Source organism: Rattus norvegicus, chromosome 2, assembly GCF_021556685.1.
Source record: "Rattus norvegicus strain SHRSP/BbbUtx chromosome 2, alternate assembly SHRSP_T2T, whole genome shotgun sequence".
In the NCBI taxonomy this organism is placed as follows: domain Eukaryota; kingdom Metazoa; phylum Chordata; class Mammalia; order Rodentia; family Muridae; genus Rattus; species Rattus norvegicus.
In genome coordinates this window covers 170250838-170263509 of record NC_141535.1, presented here as the reverse complement: position 1 = coordinate 170263509, position 12672 = coordinate 170250838, and the positions used below count along the sequence as shown (strand labels likewise).

Genomic DNA, 12672 nt, shown 5'->3' with positions numbered 1-12672 from the left:
TTGTCGCTCTCTGAGAGCTGCATAAGACTTCTTGACTGCTACTGCTTTTCTGGAGAGCCCTGCTGAGAGGTTTCTTCAGCTTCCTTAGCATAGGGGAGACTGTATATAGATATGATAGACTTCTGAAGGAAGAAACATCTCAGCATCCATTGTCACAGCATGAGGAGCTACTAAAAAACCTGAAACACAACTCACATTTGCTCCTTTTCCATCTTTCCATGCGGAAAGCACCATTTTTGATTAGCATTTTTTTTCTGTTTCCGATTTTTTAAAAAAAATAGATAATTTTAATCACATCAAGTTCCTTCATTTCCAAAATTATGATTTATTACTATTTATTAATAGTAAGACGCAGGGCCAATGATGTGGCTCATCAGGTCTCACTTGCCTGACGACCTGAGTTCAATCCTGGGAACCCATATATAAAATCAGACGCAAGTACTCACATCTGTAAGTTCAGCACGCTCGATTGTGAAATGGGAGGTGGATACAGAGTCTGATGAATTCTTGTGGGCCAGCATACAGGGCAGCAGTCCAGGCAGAGAGACTGTGTCTCAAAACAGGATAGAAGAACTGCAAAGCTGCCCTCTGATCACCACACCTATGCTGCACATGCATTTAGCAGTGCTTCCTCACATGCCTACACACACACACACACACACACACACACACACACACGCACACACACACTACATACATATGTATACAGCATGCATTATGCACGACCTCTGAGTCAAGAATTGATCTAAATATGCATGTATTGGTTCAACATCCACAAAACAAGTAGATTGATGCCATCTATATTTTGTAGATAAGGAAATGTAGTTCACTCCCCAAAACTAGATGACTAGCAAGAAGTAGACCAGAGACTCAGACCCAGGTACCTTCACCCCAGTGTCCATGTTTTCTACCACTCTATGGTATCTCATCACAGTCTTCACATCTGTGAACACTGTCTGACTTGTCATTCACCTTTAATCCCAGAGCATAGATGACAAAGCCATGTGGCCAGAGAGCCCACAGATTTCATGCCACATTTCTCCTTTTAGTGCATGCGATCATATTCCATAAACAGGAAAGGTCATGGCTAGTAGCTGGGTGGGAGAGGAAAGACGAAGAATGCTATCAAGTTCATCCAGAGTCCCTAAAACAGGTCCTCAAGCATAGCCGGGGCGCCTACCACACGCACTGGTAGCTATGATGCTAAGCAGTATAGGCCAGAAAACCCAAGATGGTAGCTAGTGCAACATAGACACATTTTGAACATAAGCATGTGTGGTTCTCTGGGAACATCTTCTTCCTGTGCATATGAGCAGGCAGGCAGGGATTACTTAATCCAAAACAACACAAACCTATGCAGTAATAGAAATATAAACCTCAAAGGTGGTATACTTCATTGAGTAAATGTGTGTGCAGTCGACAATGAGAGTCGGGGTGAGGGAGACAAAGAATACAGAACAAGCAGTGCAAAGCAAACCACAGACAGAACCAATGATGGAATAAACTTTACAATAAGTCTGGTCCATGTGCCAGTTAAATACACAAGGTAAGGAAGGAGAACCCGGGCTAGCCACCAGCCTCCTTTGCTGTATAGCTTCAGCAGGGCTCTCTCGCTTGTTAGACAAAGAATGTGAGAAAGGACAGATGACTCCAATGCCAGTAAAGTGGATTCCATCAAGGTACATAGAATCCATTGTCCCATGTTCTCATGCATGGGAACAACTGCAACACACACACACACACACACACACACACACACACACACACACATCTGAATAATACCAGTACACAAGGAGTGATGAGAGTCAGAGCCAGGGTGATGGCAACAGGCAGAAAGGAGAGGACAGAGGACACGTATGAGAAGTTCTGAAGGAAGGTCTTACCAAGCATTGCAGTCAGACCTGGGGGAAAATCAAGAGGCACTGAGACTGTAGAAAGCATCTTCTTCCTCACTAAAGTCTCTTCATTTCTAAGGTTGGCATGGCCTCTTGGTAGGAGGCCTCCACCCTGTTCCTTGGGCCACCTTTGTTCAGTTCCTTACTAGCCCCAGCCATGATCGCTGTTCAGCCCCTGACACTTCCAAAGCTGGTGAACAATCCTCCCTTTGATCATGCCAACTCCCAGTGGGGTGCTCAGCACCACGGCACAACAGAAGCGAAGCCAACACAGGCAGAAAATACACACGGTGCTTCTCAACTTTACCAAAGACTAAGATAAAGTTCAAAGAAAACAGTTGCCAAGGAAAATGTGAATGAGAAGCAGGATAACAGCGGTGTGGTCTTTTCTAGCCACACAGTAGAGCAACACTCCAGCCTTCGCGTTTCCCATGGTTCCCCAGGAGGCAGAACTCAGCACTAGTGGACCAAGCCCAGGCACACCTCCTAAACAGGCTTCTCCAAGGAGACTGTGAGATGTAAACAGCCCTGATTTGCAAAATAAAAACAAGCTTTTCCCCCAGTATATGGACCCCATGGAACACAGTCTTGCTTTCTATCCTTCTAACTACAGATGTATAGGATGACTCCCTCCAGCTCACAGCAATCACAAATACACTGACATCTTCCAAGTGCATGAATGCCTCTAGTGAGAGGCCACAGGAATGAGAAAGTTTGAAATAATAACGTGGGCTGCTGTGGAGAAGGAACTTAGAAGAGACTGTGTGATTCCCTTAGAACTGTGCTTCTTAGCCTGTGCATCACAACCCTTCTGGGTGTCAAAAGACACCTTCACGAGGGGTCACCCAAGACCATCAGATATTTACACTACAATTCATAAGGTGGCAAAATCACAGCTAGGAAGTAGCAATGAAAATAATTCCAAGGTTCGGGGTCACCCCCACATGAGGAACAGCAAGCATTAAAGGGTCCCAAGCATTAGGAAGGCTGAGAACCACTGCCTTAGAGAATAGTGAGGAAAGAATTAAAATTTTTTCATGTTATTTTTTATTTTGCTTTTGCTTGATTTTTTGACAAAAGTGCTTGAGTAGAAAACATGAGTTCTAAAGTAGGTAAGGGAGAGGGGAGAGGGAAAGGAAAGGAAGGGGGAAGGAAATACAATTAAATTGGGAAATGTTAGGTCTGAGATGCCAAATATATGCAGTAGAGGTTAAGTACCTACCAGATCTCTCTCTCTCTCTCTCTCTCTCTCTCTCTCTCTCTCTCTCTCTCTCACACACACACACACACACACACACACACACACACACACTCACACACACACACACACACACACACACACACACACACACACATCCATGAAACAGACGCTTGTAAGAGAAGTTGACCCTTAGGTAGGGAAAAGGGGCTTCTGGGATTTTGAAGGCAAGAGTGAGTAAATTAGAAAAGGGTGAAAAGGAGAACAGACACTTCAGGAAAGTCTCTGCTATCCTGAGTGCACAGTGGTAGAAGAAAGGAGGAACAGGCAGGAGAGAGGAAGTGAGAGAAAGATAGTGTGTGGGGACAAATGCATCCAGAAAATGGGAAGTAGGCAGACATTAAGTCCAGAACACTCCAGGGGTAAGGAGGTCACAAGCCTGAAGAACCCATTGGCTGTGGTAGGTAGAATTTAGCACAGTGGCAGAAGAAAGTCAGACGAGGGAGAAATGGGCACCAAGTAGGGACCAGAGGCCATCCACTCCGGAGGCTGATGGGGAACTGAGGCATAACATCCAACTTCAAGCTCAGCTAGACCTGGCCATTGCATTCACTGCTCTGCCCCCAGCACCAAGAATTGTTCTGCCATGTAACGGGTTCTTGGTAAACATTCATCTGCTGCCCTTTATTAAACGGATGTGACTGTCTTGGTTTGGGATTTAATGCTGTGAAGTGACACCATGACCAAGGAAACTCTTATAAGGGACAACATTTAATTGGAGCTGCTTACAGAGGTTCAGTCTATTATTTAATGTGGAATCACGGCAGCATCTAGGCAGGCATGGTGCTGGAGGAGCTGAGAGTTCTACATCTTCATCCAAAGGAGTCAGAAGCAGATTGGCTCCCACATGACTAGAAGGAGGGTCTCAAAGCCCGCCCCAACAGTGGCACACTTCCTCTAACAAGGCCAAACCCACTCCAACAAGACCACACCTCCTAATAGTACCACTCCTAAAGCCAAGCATATACAAACCATCACACTGCTTGATTAAATAAATGAGTTAGTGGATGAATTCTGATTCTTGTGGGGCTATAAAAAAATATAGCCTTGTGCTCATGCAGGCATAAGCACTGTGGTTAATACTGTTTTAAGATCTGGTTGTAAGAAGAGAGAAGAGGCCATGAGTACAGCTCATATTACTGCAGAGGGAGTCTTTTTTTCTTCTCTTTTTTTTTCCTTTTTTTTTTAGGCTGAAGTTTTTAGGTTGGTAATCTGAGGGGGAAAACTATTCTCAGGTTAGACACCTGAACTTGGTGATGCCAACAGCTGGATGTCTGAGTGAATCCCTCTCTGTCAAAACCACAGTTTTTTATACTGTGTATCACAGTCCCACGCAGTCCCATAATTCAGTGTGGGGGTCACAAGACATTTGGTACAAGAAAAAGGATTCTAATTGTGCAACAGCCACTAAAACTAAAGTGAAACTCCAACATGTAATGAGTCCAGGATTTTGTGACGACAACCACCCATGTTGCAAGGGCAACTTCACTGCAGCTCTGGTCGTGAATACCCAGTAGGTGCACTTTGCACCACACCCGCCAGACGCCAGGCAGCGCCCACCAACCCTGTATGAAATACTTCAGCTCAGACTCCAGACTATGGTGTCCTAGCGGGCTTCTTGCTGTCCTTACAAGGTTGTCTAGTCTTATAGAAGCATAACGTTTTAATTACAGAAAACAAAGACTTTCAATATGTTCCTCCCGTCATTCTCTAGCATGAACAAATTGCGTTGTTTTGTGTCAGAATGCCTAACTTTAAGAACTGCTGTCTAAGTTGCTGGCTTGACTTTCACACTCAATGGGTTTTGGCTTGAGATTAAGAAGGAATTTCTTAACTAGCCCAAACATGTTTCTACCATCTTGTGCTCCATTCTTTATGCTATGCAATATTCTCAGCAATGGTTATTATAAGACCAAACTATGGATCAACTCTGAAAAACACTGAAGATATTCTACATACTGCAATATTAAATAGACACCCAAGTTAATTCTTTATGTAAAATTAACCGAGCACGCTCATCTCATTATGTAAATATGCTTTTTCTTTTAAAAATGAAAAAGTATTTATATACCAATCAATTATTTTATAATTTATCAGTAGATGTTTGAGTTGTCTGCTTACATAACTATGCCTCAGATCACATGAAAATTTCCCAGAACAAAGAAGAGACCAATGGGTAAGTTTGAGGAGCCTTAATCTAGACCAGGACAACACTAAGACACCGACAGGAACTCTGGGTAATACATTGTTAAGAAGGGGCTTTCCTTAGGTAGGAGGTAGGGAGAAAGGAACAAAGGCATTGAGGCAAGTGCCCAGAGAGCTGCCACAGTCAGCTCTTCTTTACTGTAACAAAATACTCAAGACAAGCAGCTTATAAAGAGAATGGTTATTTTGACCCAGTTTTAATCCCATTGTGGGACAGGCTAGGGGAGATAGTGAGCTCTGGATCAGGCAGTAAGGGTCTATAAGGAACAATGGAAAGGGAGTGGGAGAGGGGAAGAAGGAAAGGGAGAATTAAAACACAGAAAGAAAATGCCCTGGAACTTAGGGCATAGTCACAGCTAGTGGGCTAGAAAAGTTCACACAGCCACTGAGGAGAAACCACTGGAGGCTAAGGCAGAGGGTCTCTACAACTCTTCAGTGGCTAGAGAGATCCCTGGAATTCCCAGATTTTCCTATCAGGACAACTTCATACTGTCTCTAGCAGCACTGGGAAAGATGGGAAACTGTCAAAGATGCAGCTCAAGCCCAGATGAGCCTCCATAATGGATCCAGGACACAGGGAGATGTGAAGGGATAACGCTACCCCTGGTGGCAGAATCATTTCCATGTTAGAAGCAACGCTACAGAAAGGTTCTAATCAAAACAGTCACAGCGAACCCATCTTCTCTCCTGCAAACAAAGCTATATTTTATTAGTATCATGCCAAGACCATCAAGCCTCCCCAGTACAAGCAGTCTTGGAAATTACTTTATCTAACTTTTGCCCTATCGTGACATCATAGTTCATCATGACGTCACTATCTTTGGACACTGGGCGTCTATGGCCCCCTCCATGTGGCCTCCTCTTCTGCAGTATTCCTAAGTCTACATGGCTGGTCTCTGGATAATCGGTGGAATTAATACAAATCACTGTCAAGGTTTCTTCCACCTTAAGCAGATGATGACCTCTATCCTTTATGACATCAGACTCTGGTTAAAAGATGAAACACTCTTTGGTGGTGTTAGCTATACACGTGTGGACTCGTTCATGTCAGCACTGAGGAATGACTGCTTCTCAAGCCTCCTATGGATAAATGAGAGCTGAGGATCAGCTACAGTGGAAACTCCTGCACTACATAAGACATCTTTATATTACCCTGGGCTTCTATGTATATAAGTAGGTATGGGAATTAAACATCTATTGATGATAACTCATAAATAAATTTATTTTAAGATAATTGCTTGGCAGTTATTTTTCACACGTATTAAAGACAAAACCAAATTCATACATTATTCCAATGACTGTCCTTGTTTCATTTTACACAGGAGCTGACCCTTGGCTGAATGTTTGATACTGCAGGATGCCAAATATCTTCAGCGTTTTTCAGAAATAATCCACATTTTGATCTTGTAATCAACAGTGTTGAGAACATGGCTTCATATAAATATACAGTGCAAAATTACAGATGTATATTTAAAAACATTGACACGGTTTGAATATGCTTAGCCCAGGGAGTGGCACTATTTGGAGGTGTGGCCTTGTTGAAGGTGTGTCACTGTGGGCATGGACTTTAAGACCATCCTAGCTGCCTGGATGTCATATGAAGATGTAGAACTCTCAGCTCCTCCTGCCCCATGCCTGCCTGGATGCTGCCATGCTTTTACCTTGATGATAATGGACTGAACCTCTGAACCTGTAAGCCAGCCCAATTAAATGTTGTCCTTGTAAGAGTTGCCTTGTCATAGCGTCTGTTCACAACAGTAAAACCCTAACTAAGACCACCATGTTAGAAATTATTGTAAATTTTCTGCTAACCCCCAAGTCAAAAGTCATTGAAAAGTTGTAATGAAAGTCTAGTCAACAACTCAGACAGACAGCAATTTTTAAAATCAAATATACTAATACAAAATACAGATGATATACTAATTTGTTGTCCATACATTAAAGAATAACAGTGGAGAAATGTTTAAAAGTATCTGTTTTCTATAGTTAAAGCAGAATGTGTATAAGAGCAAAGAATGGAGCTATTACAAACCCATTGTCCCACAACTTGAGAGGTGGAAGCCTACACAGGAAGTTCAAAGCCAACTGTGGCTACAACAGACCCGGAATCTTTGTAAAACAGTAATTATATAGTAGATATACAAGATATGTGTATTTATTAAATATGTTTGAAAATACATATTGAATCTGCATATATTATATAAAATATGGTAAATATATTTAAAATTATATATAGTAAAAAATTAATAAAAATAAAAGATAAACACTGTACTCCAAATGAGAGTCTCAGACCAAGCACAGGTATGTCTGGTGACAATCACTAGTGCTATGTGATTTGCAAGCATATATAATACCAGGGAGCACAACACACAATATGCAATACACAGCACCAAGAGCTGGGTATTCAGAAGTACAACTGTAGTGAAGTCCCATGATGTAACACTGACGAGGGGTACCAGGGATCCCTGTGAATTAATTTTGGTCTTGGGCAGTTTAGACACCTTTCATGCTGCCACACTTTTTACAACCCCCATGTTCTGTCATGTGGCCATGACCCGAATTTCCAGAAGCTAGAGAAGGGATAAGAGTACTGCTAACTACATAGCCTAAAAGACACAAGCAACCCTGAAACCCACCTCATTTATCTGAAGGTTATCGGGGGCACACTAAAGTCTGGGCGTTCTAACTGAAAAGTTGGGAGTACAGAGCAGAGGTCTGAAGTCTACACCAACTTGGGAGCTAATTAAAGCGCAAAGTAAATCCAGCAGTCAGAGAACTTTCTCCTCCTTACTTCTTCAAGTTATCCTGGAGTGACTGAGTCAATCCTGGAAATGTATCTAACATCAGGTATGAATAAGACGAGAAGCAATAAGGAGGAGCAGCCTGAAAGGCAGAACACAGCATTCCAATGGTACAAGAGAGCTCCCAAGAGCTCTAAAGAACACACCGAAGTCAAATCGCAAAGCACAGACCCTGGGATAACCATGGTGGAGGTGAGTCTCCTCTCCTCCAGCACTCAAGCCCTCACGGAAGGCTCTCGGCCCACAAGCATGATAGCTACAATGACTTGATGCCATCAATAACCTTGGTGAACTTCCCAAAGCCTGTGGGAAAGAGCGTAAGAGAGACTTCGGAAGTGGTCACTCATAAAGGTTTCAGTGTTTAAAAATGAGAAGGCTCCCCTGAGTCCTGAGACACCATATAAAGTTCTCAAAAGCGTGTGGCATGGCCTACGCCCTGAGATCTGCTTTGGGACAATGGGGAGACCCTCTTGATTAGATTTGGGGCAATAGAGTGTGAAGGAAATTGGAGTACCAGGGGGGAAAAAATCCAAGAAAAAAGTATACTGTGCTGGAGAGAGGACATTAGAGATCACAGGGACACATGTCACAAAGTTTGGGAGACTAGATGATGAGCTTGCCTCTCCCTGAAGACTCTACAGAAGGTATCTTTGCTTCTGCAACCAGAACAACCACCCATGCCACATTTTCCCAGACCTCCTCACCATCCATCCCAGGCCTTGAGCCGGGCCCAGAGACCCGATATTCTCACCTGCAGAAAGCAATGTCCGAGCGCAGAATGTTCAGCAACGGTGACATTATACACCTGCCTCCGGAAAACGGGCTCGTTGTCATTCACGTCATCCACAGAAATGCTCACTAGACAGGTGGCAGAAAGTGGTGGCTCTCCAAGGTCCTGGGCCACCACTCTCAGCTCCACTGTCTCCTGGACCTCTCTGTCTAGAGCTCTAGTAGTGCTGATCAACCCGTTGTCCGGGTTGATGCTGAAGGATGGCACACACTCTGCCTTGGGTGACAGAGCCTCAGACTCGCAGGGATCCGAGAGTTGCACTAGCGCATATCGCAGCCTGGCGTGATCAGTGCCAGCCTGGTCAGCATCCAAAGCGCTGACCCAAACCACCGAGGTGCCAGGGACAGCGGCTTCAGACACCGAGGCCCAGTAATGCTCCAGGCTGAAGACAGGTGGCTGGTCGTTGAGGTCCGAGACCCAGAGCAACAGCGACTCCTCAGTGCTCAATGGCGGGGACCCAGCATCAGTGGCCACTAGTCTTAACTCGTATAGATCTTGGCTTTCCCTGTCCAAGAGACTCTCGGTGCAAAGGAAAAATACTCCAGGTGGACCACCCGGCCGCAGCGCGAAGGCTCCGTTCCCACCCTCCAAGGACAACTTGGTGCTGCCTGCCCCGAGGAGGCGTGCATCAAGCACCCCCTCAGCCTCCTCTTCATTCTCTGGGTCACCATCTGCATCGGACACCGAGATTCGAGCCACGTAGTCGCCTGGTCGGGCGCCCTCAGAGACCTGGGCCGTGCCTCCCTCGGTGAGAAAGAGCAGGTGGATGGCAGGCGGGTTGTCATTCACGTCCAGCACATCAATGGACACGCGCACAGTGGCTACCTCTGGCTCGGCGCCCCCATCGCGGGCCTGGACCACCAGCTGGTGCCAGGACTGTTCCTCGCGGTCTAAAGGTCTCTGCACCCGCACTACGCCGCTCAGCTCCTCCACCGAGAAATAGCCCGGATCGCCCGGTGGCCCGCCACCTGTGCCCGCCACGGGACCTTGCCTCTCCCGGATACTGTAGCGTACCAAGCCATTGGGTCCCAAGTCGCGATCGGTGGCACGCACGCGACAAACCTCAGCTCCCGGCTGGGCGTCCTCACGTACTGCGGCGCGGTACTCGCCCTGCTCGAAAACTGGCGGGTTATCGTTCTCATCCAACACACGCAGCTGCACGTGCAGGAGGCCGGTGCGCCGAGGGCTGCCACCGTCCCACGCTTCAATGTGCAGCTCGTGCGCCGCCGCTGCCTCTCGGTCCAAGCGCCGCAGCAGCACCAAGTCTAAGGGTTCCAGGGGTGATAAGGACGCAGGCAAGGAAGGCGACGCCGGTAGCCCTGGCGTCCCGTAGCGCAATTGGAAGAAGGGTCCTGCAGGGTCCTGGGGCAGGTCCGAAGCTTGCAGCAAGGTGTAGCCCTGGATGCTGAACAGCCCGGCGTCCGGGTCCTGGGCGCCTGGGAGGCGGAAAGCTGTCCCTGGCGGGCTGAGTTCCGACACGTCCAGCTGCAGGGAGTCGCGGGGAAAGCGAGGCGAATGGTCGTTCACGTCGTTGACGCGGATCTCCACCTGCACCACCTCTCCCAACAGCGTGGCGGCCACGAAGCTGTAATGGTCCCGCCGCTCGCGGTCCAGACGCCGAGCGGTGCGGATGATACCAGTGTCCGGGTGCACGTGGAAGTCGTCCAGCAGCGGGGAGTCATCGGAGTCCTCCGACAGAAAGAAGCCATTCCCTTCCTCCTGCTGCGCTGCTGGCAAGCCCGCGCGAATGTCACCCACTAGTGTGTCCGGGGGCAGCCCCTCGTCCACCGAGAGGCTGAGGTTGAACACCTGGGCAGACGAGCCCGAGGCTGCCCACAGCCAGGCATGTACGAAAAACCGGAGCAGGGAGCTCTGCGCCCCGGCGCCGCGGGGCCGCCCACGGGGTGACCCCGCAGGCTGACGCCCTTCACCCATCCTCCGCCCAGCAGGGCTCATTTCTCTTCCAGCTCTTTAGGCAGGCTCCCGGTAGCTGCCAGCTTGTGTTGGGATCGCACAACAACCCAAGAGCCTCTTCACTATCTAAGCCAGAGAAGAAAAGACTTTGTTTGGCAAACAAACCAAAAGACCCAGGAGTTCCCAGGGTGACATCTGCAACTGGTGCAGACGTCCTCGGCCCGCAGCTCACGCAGGCGGGGGCGGCTCTAGCTGCCTCTGCCTCCGCGGCCACCTCTCCAGCCTCTGGATGTCTTTAAGAGAGTCCCATCGCTTTTTCTCTCTTCTTCTATTCTTTTTACATCTGTTCCTTGTTCTGCTCGGCTGGCTGTTTCCCCCTGGTAAAGTCAGGTGCATTATTTCTTTTGCCAAAAAGGAGGAAATTATTTAAAGCGCGCACACGGAGAGGAAGGGGATCCGGCCGGGAAGGGGGTGGAGTAAGGGCGGGGAGGCCGAGAGGGCGCGGGGCGGGAGGAACGGTGGGAGGGGCCGCTCCGGCAGCAGGCTGCTACAGGGGCGGCCTCTCCTCCCCTCTCACCCCACCCCTGGCGTCTCTGGGTGCTGGGGACTACGCGGCGTCCCCTCCGACTGGGCCTCCTACTCCTTAGTCCCCTCCCCATGTGTGATGCGGCTCGCACCGCGGTGAATTCCAACCTGCGAGCCTCGGTTCTGTAGAAGGATGAAAACCAGCTAGCAGGATGGACACGGAGCCCTGGACAGTGATGCTGATGGGCTTTTCTAGCCTGGCTTTGCGTGCCAAGTGTACTAGGTTGGGGGAGAGGCCAGAAGCTTGCTCCTACGCCCCCTCTCCATCCTCAGGACTGCCCCTGCCGGAGCCTGCCCGTGACTCCAAGAAGGTGGGCGTTATAGGATCACTTTAAGAAGCCAAACTTGTGTTCTCTATTTGGTCAGGGAATCCCCCCTCCCCAGCGGAAGGACAGATGGAGTCAAAGGCCGATGCACAGCTGGGGCCAGTTTGACTGTAAAGCAGAGGAAGGCGGAACTTGGAAAAAATGAAAGAGAAAAAAAAAAACTTCCAGAAATCCTAAAAAAAAAAAAAAAAAAAAATCTGTGACACACATGGTACATAGCATGCTTTCATTGTGCTGCGCTACTATTTAGGACGTGCAAGTGTCTTGTCACTCCCCTCTGTCACCGGTGATGATGACAATGCATGGAGCTTGTGAAGTTTTTTAGGAATCCAGCGCCATCATGCCTCGAAGCATGTTTGCGATGATGATGTATGTGCAGATGGACCTTGTGGTTTAAACCCCGGCACCTAAGCTCTACCTCCTCACCTAAGAGAAGGACCTTGCAGGGATCCAGCATCTCTTCCAAAGTAGTGATTCACCTCAGTCTGCATAGTCACGGGCTTCCCTCCAGCGCCCCGTAGTTATAGGTAGAAACTGATAAATGGCCTCTAATAAAGTATATTCCACCAAAGGAGTCTGCCCTCTTGAGAATGGCCAGCCATATGTAGGGAAAGGTTTCTGCAATTTTGCATTTCGGCCAGAAGGAATAATTAATTTCCTAGATACTGTTCTGTGCTAGAGAGAGACCAAAAGCCCAGCGTACCGTTCCCCAGGAACCCTAGTGAAATGCCTTTTCATATTGAGTGACCTATGCATACCACTGCATTAGCAGCCACACCACCCTGTACCCCTGACAAAATAATAATCAAATGATTTTCTGTGCAATAGATGTGCTGTGTGTACCAGAGGTGTTATTAAAATAATACCAGCCTCCCTTTTATCAATCGAGTGCCTTTAA

At 47.6% G+C, this 12672-nt stretch overlaps 1 protein-coding gene across 2 annotated transcripts in view; it reads right to left on the bottom strand.

Moving 5' to 3' along the window:
• Positions 1-11968, bottom strand: part of Dchs2 (dachsous cadherin-related 2) — a 213656-nt gene extending 201688 nt beyond the window's left edge. Inside the window, 1 exon segment of one of the 2 annotated variants that reach the window (NM_001447363.1) lies at positions 8911-11968. In NM_001447363.1, the coding sequence (NP_001434292.1) occupies positions 8911-10905 (1995 nt within the window). In that variant the 5' untranslated portion in view covers positions 10906-11968. 2 annotated transcript variants of the gene reach the window in all.
• Positions 11969-12672: the final 704 nt, after the last annotated feature.